This window comes from Phacochoerus africanus, chromosome 8 (assembly GCF_016906955.1).
Source record: "Phacochoerus africanus isolate WHEZ1 chromosome 8, ROS_Pafr_v1, whole genome shotgun sequence".
NCBI lineage: Eukaryota > Metazoa > Chordata > Mammalia > Artiodactyla > Suidae > Phacochoerus > Phacochoerus africanus.
Genome location: NC_062551.1, coordinates 7043887 through 7065751, shown reverse-complemented (window position 1 = coordinate 7065751; position 21865 = coordinate 7043887). Strand labels below are relative to the sequence as shown.

Sequence of the window (21865 nt, the reverse complement as noted above, 5' to 3'; positions counted from 1 at the left end):
CTCGCTGAGGCGTGTGGCTGGGTCAGCGTGCCTGGGGGTGGGGGATCAGGTTCATCCTGCAAACCACCCTCACTCCTGGAACATATTCTCGGCAGCTCCCAGAGAGAGACGGGCGCCTGTTCTTGGAGAGGATGAGCCCAGGAGCTGTGGGGAGATACCTGATTCCAGACAGAAGCAGTACTCCAGGGGGCCCGGGGCGGCGGAGGCGTTGCAGAAGATGGCGAAGCTCGTCAGAACGGTGCCCTCCTGTGGGGCAATGGTGCAGGTAGGCGCCTCCGGGGGAGGCAGGGAGCTGATCACAAAGGTGTCCTCCCCATAGGCGTGCCCGGCCACAGCTGGGGAGTGAAGACAGAGGGTGCTTAGGGGGCTGTGTGGGGCCCACAAACTCCACCATGCTCAGGATCGTCTGGGGAGCTTGTCCAGCATGCAGATTCCCAGGCCCCTCTCCAGAGCCTGAGACCATTCTGGATATTCTGAGGCAGGGCCCAGAAATCTGCATATCTAACAACCACCTCCCCTGCCTCTACAGGCATCCCAGGGTCTCACTTTGAGAAACTGGGCAGAGATAGGCTCCCAGTTCTGCCATTTCCTAGCCATGGGACCTTGGCCTTGACCTTTTCGAAAATCAGATGCTCATCTGTAAAATGGGGCTAATAATAATAGCATCCACTGCTGGGACTTTGGCGAGCAAGGAGTATACTGGAAAGTAATGACTTGCGCAAAGACCGAGCTAAGAAGGACCACAGCCAGGATCTGGAAACAGGCAGATCCCACCCAAAACTGCAAACCCCCATAGCATCATGAGGAGCCCCCAGCTAACCTGAAGCAATGCCCCACACCATCTGCTCTAATCCTGGTTGTTCAAAAAGAACCTGGGAGAGGCCGTTAAAATGAATTCCTTAGCTTAGACTTCATTTAGAAGGCTTGGGGTGAACCCAGGAGGGTGCATGCTAAACGAGTACCCAGGTTACCCTGGGAGGGTGGTCCAGGGGCCACTTTGAGAAATACCAAATCAAAGGACTCCATCTGAAAAAGAATCCATCCATTGTTTGTCTTTTTTGAGAGCCTACGTTTTCTGCTGCTCTGAGCTCGTTTTAAGTGAGAAGCACTGAATCGTCCTGGTGCATCCTGCAGGCTCCACCCCCCAGAGTGATCTGCTTTGTACCACTGATGTCTCATCACCCTGCATCATACAATTTTGAGGCAGCCGTTTCTTGGTGTGAGGAAACCAAGGCCCAGGGAGCTCAAATCCGTTGCCTAAAGTCTCCCAGCTAGAAAGAGGCCGAGGAGAGATTCACACCAGAGCCCGTGTGTGGCACCCACCCTGCACTGACAGCTTTATCTGGGTTCCCGCTCTGCAGGAGGTGGGATCCTGACCAGAGACGGAGGGAGGCCCTCCCACCTGTGACTCTGATTCGGGCGGCCTGGCCCCAGGTCTTCGGGAAGGAGCCGTTCAACAGCAGAGTGGAGGTGTTTCTCTCAAGGAGGAGTAAAGAACGCGGCCAGAATCCTCGGAGTCTGCAGGCCTCCGGGAGTGGCTCAGCCTGAAAGAGAGCACAGCCCGGGTCCCTGAGGCTGCGGCCAGACCACAGGCCTCTGCAGGGCAGTGGCTTCGGACCCTGGGAGGCCTTTCGGATGTGTCTCCAAGGGATGGACAGCAGTCTCGCCTGCTTCCCCGAGGGCAGCCCGTCTCCAGCTGTACGAGGGTGTGCATCCTCCGTCAGACTCCCGGGGAGCAGAGCCTGAGGTGAGGATTCGTATGCAGGGCCTTTAGGAGGGAGGGCTCCCAGGAAAGCCAGGAGGGGAGCAAGGGAAGCAGAAAGGGGTGGAGAAGGAAAGTAGGTAAAGAAGTGGTTTCAGGAGGCATCCAGCTTCTTTCAGCCTGGACCCACAGGAAGCTCTGGAGCATGAGCTGTGCCTCAGAATTTCTCTCTGAGAGGCAAGGGGGCTGGGCTCTTGGACCCACGGTTATTGTTCGGGGGTCACTCCCCAGCGGCTGGGGGCTGTGTGCGTCAGCCTGGTGAAAGGGATGGCTTGGGGCTCGCACAGCATCTGCCGCCCACATCCGTTCTTTCTTCTGACCAGCGCCCTGGTCTTCTTGTGGGGAACGTACCCCCCAGGCCCAACTCCTACTCTTCAGGCTCCAAGTGGAGTCGACCCACCCCCAGCTCAGTCCTGGGCACGTGGCACAGGTCTGGTCCATCAAAGGGGGCAGGTGGTCCTGGTTTTGAGTGCCTGCTGGAGTCCTCACCTTCTCCAGCGGGGTTTCATCTAAATACCAGCTGAACACGGCTGCTGCAGAGTCGTCTCCCAGGGTGACCTTGAGCCTGACGTCTCCGCCAGCATTCACGGGCCCGCAGTTCTTCTCACAGCTGAGAGGGAGATGGAGAACAGAGAGCAGAAGCTGCCGCAGGCACACAGCCACCTGCCAGGTCTTTTGTCTGGTTCTTCTCAAGCCCTTTGAGAAGGTGGGACATGGCCTTTTCTCAAGTGAAAGATGGAGTAAAAGCAGCCCTGCCCCAACCAAAACCAGGACAGGCTGTGGTTGTTAAGGTGGAGATGTACGTGCTGCCCGATTTCCCGTTTGGGTCACTGCACGGGATAACGATACAGAAAGTGCGTGAGGCTGAGACAGGGCCCTCGGCTCGAATCTCGTCCCTGCCACTTAGGAATGGCCACCGTGCACAGGTCTCTTAACCTCCCGGAGCCTCAGTTTCCTCACCTGCAAAGCGAGGGGCTAAGAGCTGTCAGTTTCTTCGATTCTTTCTAGTTCTGATAGTAAACGAACGCTGTGATCTGACCGCATTCCCACCACCGTTTGTAAATGACTCCCCTTGTTACTCTCTCGCCCTCTGCTCACCACATCCCTCTGAGAGCCCGCACAGCGCAGACACGCAGACGAGTGTTGCTGTGATTCGTCCCAGTGACCTAACTCCTGAGTCGGGGATGGACATGGGCCAGCATGCCTACACCCGTGTCCTGGGCCTTCTCTGTCCGTCATCCACCCTCCCTTGAGCAGTGAGAGGTGGCTGGGGCTCCTGCTGTGTGTCCACCCTGTCCCGGTCCTTTCACTTTCAGCTTCTCAATAGCTCTGCAGTCTCCCTGCTTCCGTCCTCAGGCCTGCCCTAGTACAAGGGGCCACATGATTTCCAAGGGGCCTACCCGCCGTCAACTCTCTGTGGCTCTGTGTGCCAGGGGACTGACCTCCTTAGCCTTTGTCCCCTAGTCTCCACACCCTCTGCTTCCCATTGGCCGGCATGGGAATGTGAGAGGAGAGAGCCTGGGATAGCTAGTCACTGCTCCTCACAGATGGGCAGAGGCTGTGTTCCTCCGGCCAAGGCTACGGCTTCTGCTGGAGGCACCTCTCCCACTGCTGCCCTTCCCCGGGGTTCCAGGAATGCCATTCCCCCACCCCCACCCCACCCCCCGCCCTTGGCCCTGCAGGCTTCCTCCTGCTGTAGTCCTGCATTGTCTTCCCGGGTTGGTCCCCTGCTCCCTTTATCCAACTCTTCATCAGTTCCCAGTTCGAGTCCCCATCTAACAGCTGACAGCCTTGAACTCTCTCACCTTGATTCTGCAAGAGCCTTAGCATCTCCCTGAGTCCCCTCTCGCCCCTCCAGCCTCTTCTCCACCCCCCCACCAGAGCATTTTGAAGCGATTTTGTTCCTAGCCTGCTTAAGACACTTGGGTGGTTTTCCAGAAGTCATAGGGAAAAGACTAAAATCATGTGTTTGACATAACCTCAAGGCCCTAGCAGAGCCAGGCCCTGTCTGCTCTTCCTCAGTGCTCCACCCACATCAGCCTCTTTCACTTCCAGATTATTCAGTGCTCCGTCCCTCTGCTGTTCTGTTCCCTCTGCAGCTCCGCCCTTTTGTTAGCTGAGTTAATTCCTCCTGCATCTTCACATCTCTGCTGAGGGCAGCCTTCGCTGACCCCTCGTCCAGGAAGTTGTCATAGAGGTGCGTTCTCTCCTCCCATTCATTTGTGTGAACCACTGCTGAGCACCAGGTAACCCTGGTGAGAACAGAGACTGGGCCTGGTTCTGCCCACCACTGTCGCCCTGCCCCTAAGTCGGTGCAGGAGTTTGCTCTTGTGCCCCCACCTGACTCTTGGCCTGAGTTGCAGGGGCGCGGATATGTAGAGGCACTCCTCCTCCAGGTTCTCCAGCTCCTGGCCTCTCCAGACCTCCACACGCAGGGTAACGGCAGAGTCAGGCGGTGGCAGGCAGGATGACGGAACCACCAGCTCCCTCTGGTCTGTGTGGAGCAGCTGCCTCTCAACACAGTCGATCCACTGAGCCCAGCAACGCCCTGAGAAAGAGAGGGGGCCAATACCGTGATCCACCCAGGAACCTTGAACTTGACACATGTGGCTACCTTCTGGCTTGGGGCTTTTTAGAAGAAGTAGATCATGGATAAGAAAATTGCTTCCAGGAGCTCCCGTTGTGGTGCAGCAGAAACAAATCCAACTGGGACTCATGAGGTTGCGGGTTCAATCCCTGGCCTCACTCAGTGGGTTAAGGATTTGGCATTGCTGTGAGCTGTGGTATAGGTCATAGACACCGCTCGGATCCCGCACTGCTGTGTGTAGGTCTGCAGCTGTAACTCCAATTAGACTCCTAGTCTGGGAACCTCCGTATGCCACAGCCCTAAAAAGCAAAAAGAGGAAGAAAAAAAAAAGAAAGAAAGAAAGAAAATCAGTTCCAAATAGATCTATTTATTTATTTATTTATTTATTTTTAAATTTCACTTGCAGGTTGCAGGGCTGGTGCTGCAGAAGGAGGCTTCTGGGGAAACAACCTCCGCTTCACCCAGCGACTTGCCCTGAGGAGCAGGCCACCATATAGCAGGAAAAGCACCAGGGGGATGTCCAGCCCCACCTGGGAGAGCATCCAAGGCAGCTTCTTTTCCCTGGTGTCAGGGATTTTCCCCAGCTCTTTGTCTTTGTGGGCCACACTGGGGACCTGAGAGGCTGTATTTCCATCTAAGAGGCTGCATGTCGTCTTCTGCTTTATACCAACTCGGTAGGTCTGCGTGTCCTCTGCGCTTCAGCTCTGTTGATTGATGTTTATCCACTACTCCAGATCCCCCCAATATGTGGTCATTCACAGGACATGCCTGGGGGTCAGGTCATCAGCTCAGTCACCTAAAGTCTATATTTGTATCTTCTGTTAATTCAGGTGACGAGAACTCACAGGCTGAAGGATGTCCTGAGCACTTACCAGTTATTTTCAGAAGACTTCAAATATTACGTGACTTTTGACCCTATTGTTCCATTTGTAGGAATTTGTTTATGAACATAATCCAAGATGCAAAACAAGATTGAACTCTAAGGCTGTTCAGCACAGTGTTGTATAAACTAAGGGCAAATGATTTGAAACAACATCAGTGTCCAGAAAGAGGGCACTGGTAAATAAACATCATACCTCAACTTGGCAGTCTTTTTTTTTTCTTTTTTCTTTTTTTTACTTTTTATTTAAGGCTGCACCCAAGGCATATGGAGGTTCCCAGACTAGGGGTAGAATTGGAGCTACGGCTACTGGCCTACACCACAGCCCAGCAACGCAGGATCCAAGACACATTTGCGACCTACACCACAGCTCACAGCGACATCAGATCCTTAACCCACTGAGCGAGGCCAGGGATGGAACCTGCAACCTCATGGTTCGTAGTTGGATTTCTTTCCGCAGCACCACAATGGGAATTCCCAGCTTGGCAGTCTATTGTGCAGTTGTTGTAAAAATCAAGGTGGAGAAGAAGATACCAAAACATACAAATATGCGGGATATACCTGAAAAAAGGGGGTAACAAAAGCAATATGTACGGTATGAATGGCATTCATTTTATTTCTCAAAGAGTGTGTGCATAGCTAGAATATAACCCTATAAAATGGAGAACAACCATTTCTTAAAAATAAATGCTATTTCTACCATCTTGGTTTTTCAGAAAAGGCCCAATCATTTTTTCCTTCTAGACTGTCTTTCCATTGGCACACCAAAGCATGGAGGTGAAAAGAGGGGGGAGTGTTTTATCACTGATGTTTGTTGTGATAGCAGACCAACTTTTTTTTCCTGGTTTTCTTTCTTTTTTCTTTTCTTTTTTTTTTTTTAGGGCCACACCTGCAGCATATGGAAGTTCCCAGGCTAGGGGTCGAATCGGAGCTATAGCTGCCAGCCTAGGCCACAGCCACAGCCACGCCAGATTCAAGCCTCATCTGTGACCTACACCATAGCTCACAGTGACAATGCCAGATCCTTGACCCATTGAGCAAGGCCAGGGATTGAACCCACTGCCTTATGGATATTAGTTGGGTTCACTTCCACTGCCCGAAAACAGGAACTCCAAAAAGCAGAGTGACTCTTATGGTTTAATTATTGCTCTTAAATTCTCTACAGATAATGCCTCACCTGGTTGCCTGCCTCCCCCTGCAGTTTCTGTGGAATTCACACTCTGGCACATACAAGGTACACAAGCATGAGCAACAGCTGTCAAGCATGAGCAAAGCTGGTGTGAAGGTTAAGAAAAAGAACAGCACAAGGTGACTCCCCTGCATCACTTTGAGATGAGACAGGATGGTTCCAGAGCTCTGAGGCCACCTACCACATGACCACTGGAAGCGTAAGTCCTTGTCACTGTCGGGCCAGCCCAGAGTCACTGCTGTGAAAGGATCCAGGTACCGGCCAGGCTCCACGTACAGCTCCGCACCTTTATCTCTCTGCAGAAGAAGCAGGTAGCTGGTGAGACGCCCTCTGCAGTTGGCACCCCACCTTCTGCTGTCTGTGCCAGGGGTGGCCCAGTGTAATGCATGCAGTGGAGATAGGCCTGTCTGATCCCCCTGCTCCACAGGGGATGGATCACGGGGTAAGTGAATAGCCTGCACGTGGGCTGGGTGCTAAGCATTCACCACATGGTCATCTGTGTTCACAGAGGCTGCTCTGAGTCAGGGCCTGTGCTTGATACCTAGAGATACAAGAATAGAGACCCAGCCCTGCCCTTTAATCTGGCAGGTAGATGAGGAAAACACAGAGTTTTCATTGTCTCAGTAGAGAAGCTCCCGTCATGGCACAGTGGAAACGAATCCGACTAGGAACCATGAGGTTGTGGGTTTGATCCCTGGCCTCGCTCAGTGGGTTAAGGATCTGGCATTGCCATGAGCTGTGGTCACAGTCATGACTCAGATCTGGCCTTGCTGTGGCTGTGGTGTAGGCCCAGCAGCTGCAGCTCCGATTAGACCCCTACCCCGGGAACCTCCATATGTCACGGGTACGGCCCTGAAAAGACAAAAGTCAAAAAAAAAAAAAGTGTTACATTAGAGGCAGGGCGCGGGGATTGTGAGAATGTAGATGAGGGAGGCCGCAGATCAGGAGCACCTGTTCCCCTCAAAGGTTTGATAGTGTCTGACTCCCGGGGTTGCTGTGGGTCAAACAAGAAAAACTGGTAATGCACTTCCTCTTGTGTCTGAAGCAGAGGAGGGCACGGAGCTCTACCCCTACCCCGCGAGCAGATGGCGCCTGGCCAGCCTTCCCAGATGACAGGACCCCAGGGTTACGAGGAAGGAGGAGGAGTTGGGGTGAGCTGGGCAAAATGGAGAGCACATGGATTCTAGGAAAGGGGTTGGAGACATGGTGGGCTCCTGGATCAGTTCTGGTTGGACCTGTTAAACAGCTCAGGCCCAGAGGGCTTGACCTGGGAGTAATAGGAGTCTGCATCAGAACCCACCCCCATGGGTCTCCATGGCCTGAGAATAAGACCCAAATCCCCTTGCCTGGGCACCTGAGACCCCTTGTGATTTGGCCTCTGTCCACCCTGTAATCGCCTATATCCTCCTCCCCTGGCCAACAGGCCCCAGGGCCTTCTCGCCCTGAGGCTTGTTTTACTTTCCCGGATGGCTGACTCTCCTGCCTTCAGAGCACCACTTAAATGTCACCTGTTAAGAGGTCATGATCATATTTGCTAATCTGCCCTCTGTTAGTTGCTGTCATTGCACCCTGTTGATTCTAGTTAGACACCTCACAATTCCCAATTATATGCTAATTTGTTAGTTAGTCTTACCCACTAAGCTTCTGAAGGCAAGGACCATATCTCTTTATTTACTGTTGTACTCCCAGCCCCTAATACCAATCCTTAATCACTGTAGAGGCACGAGAAGTCTTTGTTATTGAATAAATCTATGCATGAGCAATGATAACAGCAAGGAAATGAGGACTAGTCTTGCTATAAAAACAAAAGAACCTGGGCCTTTTTTTTTTTTCTTTTGGTCTTTTTGCCTTTTCTAGGGCCACTCCCGCTGCATATGGAGATTCCCAGGCTAGGGGTCTAATTGGAGCTGTAGCTGCTGGCCTACGCCATAGCCATAGCAACACAGGATCCAAGCCTCATCTGCGACCTACACCACAGCTCAGGGCAACACCGGATCCTTAACCCACTGAGCAAGGCCAGGGATCGAACCCACAACCTCATGGTTCCTAGTTGGATGTGTTAACCACTGAGCCATGACAGGAACTCCTGCTTTTTTCTAATATAAGCATTAAAAGGATGAAATTTCCCTCTGAGCACTGCCTTAGTTGCTTCCCATAACTTTGGATAGGCTGTATCATTTGGAAATATTTTAAAATACCTTTTGTGATTTTTTTCTTTGACCCACTGATTTTTTTTTAAAGAAATGTACTGTTTAATTTCCAAGATGTTTAAGAGATATCTACATAGCCTAGAAAAAATTTTTTTTTTGACTGCACCCATGACCTGCAGAAGTTCCCAGGTCAGGAATCAAACCCATGCCACAGCAGTGACCTGAACCACAGCAATAACAATGCCATATCCTTAACTGCTAGGCCACCAGGGAACTCCTAGACAACTTATGATCGACTTATAACATAATGCTGTTGTGGTTAGAGAACATGCTTCATTTAATTTCAGTCCTTCTGGGTTTCTTTTAAATGGAAGAAACCCCAGTGATTCCTTAGCGCTCTGGCTGTCAGCACCACAAAGCTCAAACCTAAAAATAAAGCAGTGCTTTTTCTTGTGAGGTTAAGTGTTTGTAAAAAGTACTCACGTTGTTTTCCGGAACCTTTGTTTCAGATGGTTCTTGGAGACTGGAAGGAGCTGTGGACACAGTGGGGATGGGTGTCAGACACGGTTCCTGTCTCTAAGGTCGCTAGAGGACAGAGGCAGAGGGAATGCTGAGCATGTCCTAGGAGTATCTGCCTGTCTTTGGAAATGGTTTAGGGACACAGATTGAACGTTCATGTCAGAGGAAATGGGTCAGAAGCAAAACCATCACGTTCACCACTGGACTAAAGACACCTCTTCACAGGTAAGAAAGAGGCAGACAGCTGCCAGTGCAGGTAGAAGATAGGATTTAGAATCAGACATGCAGCTGTTTGCTGTTAATGTGTACCTGCCAATTGAAGGGTGAAGGTGGGGAGCCCTCATCTGCAGTGCTTGCTGATTTCTGTGGTGCAGATGTTCCCACCAAGGCAAGAGATGGAGAGAGGCGGATTTCTGGAGACACTGAGTGGCTGGATTCTGCTGGACCTAAACCCTGGGTTTTTATTTTCTGAGTTGATAAAGTTTCCTTTTGACGTGAACTATTTTGAACTGTTTCTCTGTCTCTTGCTACTCAGAAGTCCTGGCAAACATATTCAAGGCAAACTTTAAGACAGGGACATCTGTTGTTGGCAGCAGCCAAAACCTAGCCCTTCCTCTTGGCTGTCAGAATCCATCCTCTCCTGCAGAGCCTAAAAGTGCTGGATTCCCAGCAGCCATTTTTTTTTAATGGCCACAGCCACAGCATATAGAAGTTCCTAGGTCAGGGTTTGAATCCAAGGCACAGCTGTGACCTACTGAGCCAGGCAAGGGATGAAACCCACACCTCTGCAACGGCCCAAGCCTCTGCATTCAGATTCTTAACCCAGGATGCCATAGCAGGAACTCCCCCAGCATCCCTTATAGCTGGGCATGTGACCCTACCTTGACAATGGTAATATAAAGAAAAGATTGCAGGGGACTAGTGGGAAAGATTTTTTTCCCTAATAAAAAAGATGAGCTAGGGGAAATGGGTTTCGCTTCTGCTGGTTGATGCTGGGTTGACATATGATGTCTGGAACTGCAGCAGCCATCTTAATTGCATGAGACACAAACCTATGGACCGAGCAAAAGTTCTGACGGCAGAGCAGAATGACAGACTGAGCCTGGGTCCTTGCTGGTAACACCCAGCCAATGAACCAACCCTAGAACTACTTACCTTCTAACTTCTTAATATGTGAAATAATAAGACTTGAACTTAAAGCCACTTAAGTTGGGCTTTCTGTTACTTGCAGCCTAAAGCATCATAACTAATACAAACTCAAATGTTTTAGAATTCTGTATCGATGGTTGGATGTTATACTATATACACTACTGTCTATTTAGAGTAACCAGAGAAATCTTAATATCTGTAGAAAAAAATAAGTATTCAAAGCCCTGCTTTGAGAAGCCCTTCACTAGATCCCAAGCAATTACAGTGTCCTAAACTCCAGGTCACAAATTTCCCTCCCTCGCAGAAAATTCTTACCTGTGACAGTGATGCTTCCAATTTCCAAACTCAAGTTTGAGAATGCATTCCTCACCAGCACAGTGACCAGAAAGGTGCCTGCAATACAAAGGGTGGAGCATCCTGGGCATTGTAATAAATTGCTTAACTCAGTTCCCGTCTTGGCGCAGCAGAAACGAATCTGACTAGGAACCATGAGGTTGCAGGTTCAATCCCTGGCCTCACTCAGTGGGTTAAGGATCCGGTTTTGCTGTGAGCTGTGGTGTAGGTCACAGACGAAACTCAGATCTGGTGTTGCTGTGGCTGTGGCATAGGCTGGCAACAGCTCCAATTAGACCCCTAGTCTGGGAACCTCCATATGCCACAAGTGTGGCCCAAAACAAAAAAGACAAATGACCAAAAAAATATATATATATAGTTTAACTGGCTCTGAGACATTTCTCCCAGCTTTTGCTTTTCCAGTCTTCTCAGGGCAGCATCTAATTCTTTCATCATTGAAGCATTTAATGAATCCCTGTTGTATGCCAGTCTTGGTGCAAGATTCTGGGACACAGAGATGAATGAAACATGGTCCTTGTCCTCAGGGCCTTGTGGTCTAATAGGCATGTTGGACACTCCAGGGTAGGAGTCGGCATGGCGGGCAGTGTGGGCACAGGGTGGGGGAGCAGGAAATGGTTGATGGTGTGGGACAGGGCCTAGAGCTGAAGTTCAAAGGATGAGCAGATGCTTATCTGCCAGATGAGAGGAGATTGCAGCAGAGAGGCCATGACATGGTTTTCAAAGCATCAAGAGAGAGTGGAAGTGGGGGAGACAAAGATTTGTAAGAGGATGTGGAGAGACCTGCTGCTGCCTCATGGGGGGTGGGGGGTGGGGGGTGGGTTCTACCTTCTCTTCTCAAGCCCAGAGAAGAGGCCTGTAGAGAGGGTCCTTGCGCAACTGGGCATGCGTTCTTTGGGGCTGGGGGTCCTCATGGGCAGGTTTCTTACTCATGCCCTCGAAGGAATTATCCATGACGGGTGGAGAGAAGGGAAGCAGAGATAACAAAGTGTGGTGTTTCTGCATTTAGGCTAAGAATTTTTGACTGATCAGATGTTTGCCCTGGGGAAAGGGGGTACTGGAGAGGGCAGAGAGAATGAGGAGAATGGAGAGAGGGACCCTCTTGGTGGCAGAAGAAGCATTAGCTGGGTGGCTGTGGCCCAAAGGAGAAGCATCACCCCCATCCCAGGAGCTGCGGTCTGAGGGGCCCAGCAGGGAGCCTCAAGAGCCCACGGAAGTTCCTACAAGAGGCCTCTGCAAATATCTGCTGGGCCCTGAGAGCAGGGCCAGTGAGGGCCTTCCTGTCCCACCATTTCCCTTTCCTCCCTCCTCACCCCTGCATCCTTAGAGGCATCTGGTCTATTCTTCTCTGGGGAGGAGAAGGCTGCTTATCATCTGAGAGTGAGCCCCAAAGTCACAAGGTGCATGGAGATTTAATCTCTTATCCCCTACGGAGTCAGTTTTATAGGAGACAAAAATTAATTTGCATTTGAATTCTAGCCTCTCTAGTGTGAGTATTTCCCATAGTCATTCCATTTCATTTTTGGACCCCTATTTTTCCAAACTAGACCCTTGTCGATACCTGGCAAAATTGCAGTGTTTTTCTTTTTGAATCTCTCATTCCTTCTGCTGTCTCTTTTGCCAGGTCCCTTGGTGAGGGCGTGGTAGCTCTACCCATGCACAGTATTACCCCCTTCTGCGTACACCTCTGAGGTCCAGGGCAGGGCGCCTGGATGGGCTGGAGACTCAGCAACCTTCCTCACTGCTGCCTGCTGACCTCACCACACTGACTCAGAGACGCTCTGTTCTCTCCAGATTAAATGCACGTCTGCTGTGAATGGATGGTGCCAGCCAGTCTGTCGCCCATCTCTGCTCCAGCCAGCATCCTGACACTTCCTCTCTTGTCCATTTCTCTCCCACCCTTCAGTTTCACCTGTCTCTCCCCACAGGGCGTGGGTTGCAGTTTCCCAAAACATACTCTCCTCTAGAAATAATGCAAGAAATCCAAGTCCTCTTGCTGTCTGCTGGTGGCTCTCATTGGGGGTGATTTTGCTCCCCAGAGCACCAGTGGCCATGTCTGGAGACATTTGTAGTTGTCGTGACTTAGGGGGCTGGTGCTACTGGTATCTAATGGGTAGAGGCCAGGGACGCTGCTAAACATCCTACACTGCACAGGACGGTCCCCGCAAAAAAGAATTATCTGGTCCCAAATGTCGTAAGTACCAAAGCTGAGAATCCCTGTGACTGCAGGCTCCATGAGTTAGATAATATCTGTCACTTCCTTGTGTTGTGACCCAGGCTGGACACCATGAACCATGTTTGTGTCTGGGACACACCAAAAACCTGGCTGGCAGGACCCTGGACACCAAGTGGGGAAAGGAAGAGGAGGGAAGTTTGGAAGAGGAGCCACCACCCCAAGTACCTGCACAAGGAACTGCCACGCGGTAAGTCCCAAATGGCCCTCCAAGGCTCTCTTCCTCATGGGAGAAGGTGGCACCAAGTCCTGCCACCTCAAAAGTCAGTCCCTCTGGGATGCCATGAGCCACCGAGACATTGACCAGTAGGTCCTGTCCAAGCTCCAAGTGGTCAGAAGCCCAAGAGGCCTGCAGCCCTGACAGAGGCTCCACGAAGTGGACGGTGATGTTTCTGGAGGGGGCAGAGGCGGTCGTGTTGCTGGTGGCTCGGATCTCTAACTGGTGCATCCCAGGGCCTGTCTGTTGCTGGACTGTTCTGTCCAGGGTCAGATTGCAGGGGAGCGGGCCCCTCTGCGTGGTGAACTCCGCCAGGGAGGTGTTACCCGATAGCACAGTGTAGGTCACCCCTGTTCCTAGGTGGAGTAAGAAACATTTAAGAAAGTCAGTCACAACCATGCAGTAGACTGTACTATGATCGTTCAAGCTCATAGACCTAGACATGGATATAAAGACATATGTAAGATATACGCCCCGCCGCCGGTGTTACCACTGATTATCTCCGAGTATTGGACTCATGAGTGATCGTTCTTTCAGGGTCATCTCTGCTCATCTGCATATTCTAAGTACTCATCCTGTGCACGTGTTACCTGTAAACTGAAGAGTTTATAGTAAAAATCTTAGACCATTTTGTTGATGGGGATATCCTTGTGGGGAGGAAGGCTCAAAAGGTAGCCTCTCTTAAGGGTGTGGCTGGGTTTTATGCAGGAGAATTAGCCTCCAGTCTTGTTTTAACCAGAAGTAGTGAAGCTCTTTCCACCTGCACAGCTGACTGCCTGAAACCCTGTCCAACAGGAGAACGCTGAGATGGGGCTCCCTTACAGTGTGGGAATGGTTGTCCTACCTGGATGCTAAATGTTATAGTTGACTCTTAAAATATGATTTAAGCCACTAAATTAAGATTCTTGCCAATAGAAACCAAGCGAACGAATCTCTCGTTTGAGTGGTGGTGACGTGATGGTAACGTGAGCCCTCTGAGCACAGGAGCCCTGACTTTCATGTATGCTGCCACCTCCCCCTGTACCTGGGAAAGAGTAGTCACTCAGTTTGTAGAATGAAAAAGATTATCTTAAGTTTTCTGGGTGCACATAAGCAGCTCTCTTCAGCCAAAAAGGACACCAGAATGGAAAGGAGCCCCGAGGATTGTGTTTGAAGCCCCATTATAGCTCCATGATGTTACTGCTCTGAGTGGGGCTCCAGGGGGTGTGAGGTTGGACTGAGCCCTGTCCTCACCTCCACAGCTCTGTGCCACTCAGTTTGTTGCAACAGGCCTCTGTCTACGTCTCATGCTGGGCCTGGGCCTGGACGAAAGCTGCTAACTTGAGTGAGGATGGGTTTTAGGTGGGAGGGCCTCTCTTGTGAGCAGGGGTTATATTCAAAATATTCAACTGAAGCAGCATGGGCACCACGTAGACTGATGTTCTGATAAATCAGAAAGGACATTGCGACTCATCCAAATGGATGCTGTGACCAATTAGAATGGACGTTGTGACCAATGGGAAACATTGCTATGACCAATCAGAAGAGATGCTGTGACCAATCTGGATGGATCCCATGACCAATCAAAATGAACATGATGACCAATCAGAAGAGAAACTGACAACTTATACAACCCAACAGCAAAAAAGCCAATCAATGGAAAAATGGGCAAAAGACCTGAATAGACATTTCTCCAAAGAAGATATACAGATGGCCAACAAACACATGAAAAAATGCTCAACATCCCTGATTATTAGAGAAATGCAAATCAAAACTACCATGAGATATCACCTCACACCAGTCAGAATGGCCATCATTAATAAATCCACAAATAACAAGTGCTAGAGGGGCTGTGGAGAAAAGGGAACCCTCCTGCACTGTTGGTGGGAATGTAAACTGGTCCAGCCACTATGGAGAACAGTTTGGAGATACCTTAGAAATCTATACATAGAACTTCCATATGACCCCGCAATCCCACTCTTGGGCATCTATCCGGACAAAACTCTCCTTAAAAGAGACACATGCACCCGCATGTTCATTGCGGCACTATTCACAATAGCCAGGACATGGAAACAACCCAAATGTCCATCGACAGAGGATTGGATTCGGAAGAGGTGGTATATATACACAATGGAATACTACTCAGCCATAAAAAAGAATGACATCATGCCATTTGCAGCAACATGGATGGAGCTAGAGAATCTCATACTGAGTGAAATGAGCCAGGAAGACAAAGACAAATACCATATGATATCACTTATACCTGGAATCTAACATCCAGCACAAATGAACATCTCCTCAGAAAAGAAAATCATGGACTTGGAGAAGAGACTTGTGGCTGCCTGATGGGAGGGGGAGGGAGTGGGAGGGATCGGGAGCTTGGGCTTATCAGACACAACTTAGAATAGATTTACAAGGAGATCCTGCTGAATAGCATTGAGAACTTTGTCTAGATACTCATGTTGCAACAGAAGAAAGGGTGGGGGAAAAATGTAATTGTAATGTATACATGTAAGGATAACCTGACCCCCTTGCTGTACAGTGGGAAAATAAAAAAAAAATTATTAAAAAAAAAAAAAAAGAAGAGAAACTGTGAGCTGTCAGAATGGACACCAGCAGCTGCTGTGGCTGTACCAGTGTGTGCAGCTGAATATCAGCCCTAATGAGGGCAGCATGACTGTGTCCAGGCTGGTCAGTGTGGGCTGCAGTGATGTGGGCTCAGGCCCAGCTGGTAGCACTGCCCCTCGTGTTCACACTCCCCTAACAGGGAGTGGCGTGGAAGTCCAGCTCTTGTAATGGGACCATGGGCTTGCCAAGAAGGGTCTTCAGAAGAATGAAAGTTCTCACTAGCTTCTTGGCCTTGTGTCTTTGGCCAAATTTCTAAGCATTTCTTCCTTTGTAAAATGTATTTAGTATATATAAAACACTTAGACCCGTTCCTGGTATACACTAGGTATTCAATGAGTGGGAGAAAAACCTAACTCCACGAGTGATTACTGTTCGTGTTTATTGCAATACTGGGAGCTGGATGGATAGATTTGGGGCAAATCAAAGTTGCCTTGACACTGACCACTTCTGCAGACTCACCTCCATCAAGCTCCACCTGAATCCACAGAGGGTCCCCGAAGACTGCCTGGCACAGAGGGCTGGTGCCTGACGTGCACAGACCAGAGCACCCAGTCACACGGAGCCTCTCCATTCTGTCTCGCATTGTCACTTGCTTCTGAGCCGTCACGTGCCACTCACTGGTCGTACACTCAGCGAACACGGTGAATTCCCCAGGGGTTGTGAACTGGTGGCTCACGCTGCTGGACAAGCTGCCAGCAACAGACAGAAATGAGACCAGTGTTGGAGACACACAAAGAGGCACATTCACACGTGTGTGCATAGATAAAAATGAGGAAAACCATGCTCCACAACCAAGCCAGGCTCTCGGTAAAGGTTACCTTGAGACGTCCCAGAGCAGGTGAGAAGTGGGGGAAATGGCCCTGATTAACCAGGGAGTTGAATATTTGCCCGCAGATCTGTTTTCTGCTATTTGTTCCCGCCGTGGCTCGTATAAACCCCCTCCCTGGGCTTTCTTGCTTCATATAAATACTCTGACCCAGCCTACCTCAACAAACCTTCTGAGCCTTGTTTTCTCCATCTGTAAAATGTGATCAGAGTCCAAGCCTATCAAAATTGTGGGCATGTCTTGCTTCTCATTTTCCTGAGAGGACTAATTTAAGATCTCCAGAATCTCCTGCAGGGATCCATGTGACCTCCCTTCCTGTCCACCTCCTCCCCTCCTGCCACTCCCCCCTTCTCTCAGACCTCTTTCTAGTATCTAGAGTACATCACCCCAAGGCCCCAAGTGTGCCGCTCTTTGCTGGGAATGTTCTTGCCCATCCCTTTACCCACGCTCTTGTTCTGCCTTCAGTTCTCAGCTTAAACATCACCTCCTCAGGGAAGTCTTCTTAGATTCCCAGAACACCTGCCGTAGCTTCTCCTAGGTGACACACAAGTGCTTGCTTACTCACTTCTTTCCCACGAGGCTGTGAGCACCGTGTCTGTCTCCTTCTCCCTCTATACCTGGCACCCAGAGCAGAGCCTAGCTCATGGTGAGTGCTTGAGAAATAGTTTACAAATGGACACATTTGTGAAAAAGCTTTGAGAATGTTGGTGCCAGCCAAGACAGAGTTAGCCCATGGCAGCCTATTTCTTCCATTGATTTTAACTAAAGACCTGAACAGAATACAAAAAGAAGCCACTCACGGATGCTGAAAAGGCAACAAGAGCAGGCAGATTGGGGAAGAAAGTCAAACACTTAAGAATCATCCATAAAGCTGAGAGTTTCCTATTTTATTTCTGCTCTTTTTTGTTGTTGTTGTTAATCTCCTTTATCTCTTGACTTTCTCCCTAGGGTAGCCTGTGTCATGACTGCACAGTGAGTGAACAAAACAAAAACTCTGAGAGAAATCCCCTCTATTTAGCCAGGGACCCAGGAAGAGAGACCAGCAAGGCTGACACTAAGGAGGAAATATCCAGTTTTGTTTTATGTTGTTTCTCTCTCTCTCTTTTTTTTGGTCGTTTTAGAGCCACACCCATAGCATATGGAGGTTCCCAGGCTAGGGGTCAAATCGGAGCTATAGCTGCTGGCCTGTACCACAGCCATGGCAATGTGGGATCTAAGCCACCTCTGTGACCTATACCACAGCTCATAGCAATGCCGAATCCTTAGCCCACTGAGCAAGGGATTGAACCTGCATCCTCATGGATACTAGTCAGATTCATTTCTGCTGAGCCACGGTGGGAACTCCCATGTCGTTTCTCTTTTTTGTCTCTCTTTTACCTACATCAGGCTGTCCACTCTGTCAGCTGCACTGACTGTGTGGGGTGGTGCAGACACCAAAATCCCTAGGAGAAGATCGATCTTTCTATCCAGAGGAACCATGAAAAGGGGCCTATGGAGGCTGGAGATTGTGGGGAAAGTCCTGAAAATGGATAGAGAAGAGGATTCCCTAATTCTGTGTATGACCCAGCATGATCATGAGCTTACCCAGAAACTATGCATGTGCAGAACAGACCCAAAGGAACATAGCAGCATAAACCAGTACCCTGCATGGCACATGAGTGGGACAGGCCCTGATGGCTTTGGAAACTGAACTGGCATGGTGACCACTGTTCATAGAAGGCAAGTCAGCTGGTTGTTTGCCTGCTAAAACAGAGCAAACAAAAAACTAACACTTTCCAGAGGATTTTAAAAGGACCCAGAATCTCAGAACTGACTACCCCGGATGTCCAGAGTACAATACAAAATTGCCTGATACACAGAGAACCAGGGAAATGGGGCCAAATTTCAAGAGAAAACAACCAGTAGATGTCAGTCCTGAGATGACTTGTATTGAAATCACCAGACTTTAACCCATCTGTTATAACTGTGCTCCATGAAGTAAAAAGAAACTCTCTTGAAATGAATGGAAAGACAGATATTCTCAGCAGAGAAATAGAAACTCTTAAAAAGACCCAAGGGGAAATTTTAGAAATGAAAAACACAGTATGTGACATAAAATATGACTCATCGGATGGGTGCAGTGGCAGAACAGAGATGGCAGAGGAAAAGGCCAGTGAACTTGAAGACAGAGCAAGAGATAATAGCCAGTCTAAAGAACATAGAGGAAAAATATTGTAATATTAAAAATAAGCAGAACATCAGCAATCTGTATAACAAATGGTAAAATGTTTGTGTTATTGGCGCACTAGAGAAAAGAAGTAGATTGCTGTAGAAATATATATTTTAAGAAATAATGGCTGAAAACCTTCCAGATACAGCAAAACACCTAAGTTGAAAGATTCCAGAAGCTCCATGAAACCCCAAATGGGAAACAAAGAAACTTAAAGAAAATCCTGCCCACATCTATAGTAAACTGCTGAAAATCAACAATTAAAAAAAACCCTTGAGGAGTTCCCGTCGTGGCGCAGTGGTTAACGAATCCGACTAGGAACCATGAGGTTGCGGGTTCGGTCCCTGCCCTTGCTCAGTGGGTTAACGATCCGGCGTTGCCATGAGCTGTGGTGTAGGTTGCAGACGCGGCTTGGATCCCGCGTTGCTGTGGCTCTGGCGTAGGCCGGTGGCTGCAGCTCCGATTCAACCCCTAGCCTGGGAACCTCCATATGCCGCGGGAGCGGCCCAAGAAGTAGCAAAAAAAGACAAAAAAAAACCTTGAAATCAGTCTAAAAAAATGATACACTCCATATAGAGAAAACAGGGATTTGAATAAGTTTCTTTGGAATCTGCAGAGGTCAGAAGACAGTAAATGACATCTTTAAAGTGTTGAAAGAAAAGAGCTGTCAACACATAATTCTATAGCCAGTAAAAATATCTTCCAGGAATTAAAGCAAAACAAAGACATTCTCAGGAATAAAGAAATTCTCCAGGGCAGTTCCCTGGTGGTCTAGTGGTTAGGATTCAGCACTATCACTGCTGTGGCCTGGGTTCTACTCCTGGTCTGGGAACTGAGATCCCATGTCATCCTACATGCGTGCTACGGCAATAATAATAATAATAAATAAAAAATTAAAAAAAAAGAAATTCTCCAAGAGATTTTGTTGCCAGAAAATCTGCTTTAAAAGAAATGCTGAAGGAAGTTTTTCAGCAAGGGAAATTATATCAGAGGGAAACCTAGAATTTCAGGAATGATGAAAGAACGTATGAAAAGGTAAATATCTAGAAATGCAGCCTCCCCCCCCCTTTTGAGTTTTATATATATAAATATCACTGTTGAAAGGACTTTTAAATGTATCTAGATATCCTTCAGTTAACAATGATAATATAAAAGATGCAGGCAGAGTTCCCGTCGTGGCTCAGTGGTTAAAGAATCTGACTAGGAACCATGAGGTTGCAGGTTCCATCCCTGGCCTTGCTCGGTGGGTTAAGGAGCCAGCGTGGCCATGAGCTGTGGTGTAGGTCGCAGATGAGGCTTGGATCCTGCTTTGCTGTGGCTCTGGCATTGGCCGGCAGCTACAGCTCCGATTCAACCCCTAGCTTGGGAACCTCCATATGTCGTGGGAGCAGCCCTAGAAAAGGCAAAAAGACAAAATAAATAGATAGATAAATAAATAAATAATGCAGGCAAAAATGCTGTATGTTGGTAAAGCTTTAACATTTTATGAGAAGTGTAAAAAATATTTAAAATATTTACTCTAAGTAGATTGTGGAAGATTTGATGTGTATATTGTAATCCCCAAAGCAACCACTTTAAAAGTAATACAGGAGTTCCCGTCGTGGCGCAGTGGTTAATGAATCCGACTAGGAACCATGAGGTTGCAGGTTCGGTCCCTGCCCTTGCTCAGTGGGTTAACGATCCGGCGTTGCCGTGAGCTGTGGTGTAGATTGCAGACGCGGCTTGGATCCCGCGTTGCTGTGGCTCTGGCGTAGGCCGGTGGCTACAGCTCCGATTCAACCCCTAGCCTGGGAACCTCCATATGCCGCGGGAGCAGCCCAAGAAGTAGCTAAAAAGACAAAAAAAAAAAAAGTAATACAAAGAGATATAACCAAAAAAGCCAATAGCTAGCTAAAATGGAATACTGGAAGTATCCAAGTAATCCAAAAGAAGGCAAGACAGAGGAAAAGGGAAAATTAAACAGAAGGTGCAAACAGAACACAGAGGACAAAATAGTAGACCAAAATCTATAACAATAACTATATTAATTGTAAATGGTCTAAACACAGCAATTTTTTTTTTTCTTTAGGGCTGCACCTGTGGCATATGGAAGTTCCCAGAGGGTTCGAATCAGAGCTACAGCTGTCGGCCTACACCACAGCCACAGCAACGTGAGACCTGAGCCGCATCTGCGACCTACACCACAGCTCAAGGCAACCCTGGATCCTTAACCTGCTGAGCAAGGCCGGGAATTGAACCTGCATTCTCATGGATCCTAGTCGGGTTCATTAATCACTAAGCCATGAAGGGAACTCCCTAAACACACCAATTACTGTGCCAGATGAGATTTTTAAAAAAACAAGATTCACCATATGCTGTCTACAACAAGCCCATTTTTGGCAGGGGAGGGAGCTCTACCTGTGGCATGTGGAACTTCCTGGGCCAGGGATTGAACCTGCACCACAGTAGCAAACTGAGCTGCAGCAGTAACAATGCTGGATCCTTAACCTTCCGAACCACAAGGGAACTCCCAAGAAGCCCACTTTAAATATGGTGATGTAGGGAGGTTTTTGTGGTGCAGTGGGTTAAGGACCCAGTGTTGTCACTGCAGTGGCTCGAGTTGCTGCTATGGCATGGATTTGTTCCCAGGCCAAGGCACTTCCACATGCCACAGGTGCAACCAAAATAAATAAATATGATGATATAGATAGGTTGGAGGTAAAAGGATCAAAGAAAGCTCTAACAGGAAATACGACTCAAAAGAATGCTGGAGTGGCTATTATTAATATCAGCAATGTAGACTGCAGAATGAGAGAACTCATTAACTCTTTAGAGAAGTACGAAAGATGGTTTTGAATCCAGGCTGTTTTTCAGTGATCTGTCTGGATGGAAGAAACAATTTCTTCCATTCTCTAGACTCTGGCGCCAAGTAAAATTGCCTGGGGTTAAAGAGCAGAGAAATGGATTTTTCCTGATTTCTCTCCCAGGGATCTCACCCAAGGTTGCAGCCCAAAGTGGCTTTAGTAACTACTGCCAACAAGGAGAAGCTCTGCTCGGAGTACAGCGTAATGGAGACAACAACTTAGAACTTCATTTTATGATGCTAGGACCCACCAATTCCACTCCTAAATATAAACCAACAGAAATGTGCCCATTGTGCATGAAAAGACATGTACTAGAATGTTCCCAGCTGCACAACAGGTAATA

At 48.7% G+C, this 21865-nt stretch overlaps 2 protein-coding genes across 2 annotated transcripts in view; one reads left to right on the top strand and one right to left on the bottom strand.

Moving 5' to 3' along the window:
- Window positions 1–21865, top strand: part of BCO1 (beta-carotene oxygenase 1) — a 102604-nt gene that overhangs the window by 10792 nt on the left and 69947 nt on the right. The window contains exons 5-11 of the mRNA XM_047793258.1: window positions 96–265; window positions 1362–1747; window positions 4756–5023; window positions 6395–6617; window positions 6721–6860; window positions 9078–9312; window positions 12865–13010. The gene's annotated coding sequence lies outside the window, so the exon portion shown is untranslated. The remainder of the gene's footprint in view (window positions 1–95; window positions 266–1361; window positions 1748–4755; window positions 5024–6394; window positions 6618–6720; window positions 6861–9077; window positions 9313–12864; window positions 13011–21865) is intronic.
- Window positions 1–21865, bottom strand: part of LOC125132463 (polycystic kidney disease protein 1-like 2) — a 102703-nt gene that overhangs the window by 62788 nt on the left and 18050 nt on the right. Inside the window, exons 6-13 of the mRNA XM_047789733.1 lie at window positions 16104–16333; window positions 12989–13393; window positions 9052–9101; window positions 6600–6714; window positions 4103–4310; window positions 2252–2372; window positions 1403–1544; window positions 159–335 (exon numbers count right to left, since the gene is read on the bottom strand). Coding sequence (XP_047645689.1) covers window positions 159–335; window positions 1403–1544; window positions 2252–2372; window positions 4103–4310; window positions 6600–6714; window positions 9052–9101; window positions 12989–13393; window positions 16104–16333 — 1448 coding nt within the window. The remainder of the gene's footprint in view (window positions 1–158; window positions 336–1402; window positions 1545–2251; window positions 2373–4102; window positions 4311–6599; window positions 6715–9051; window positions 9102–12988; window positions 13394–16103; window positions 16334–21865) is intronic.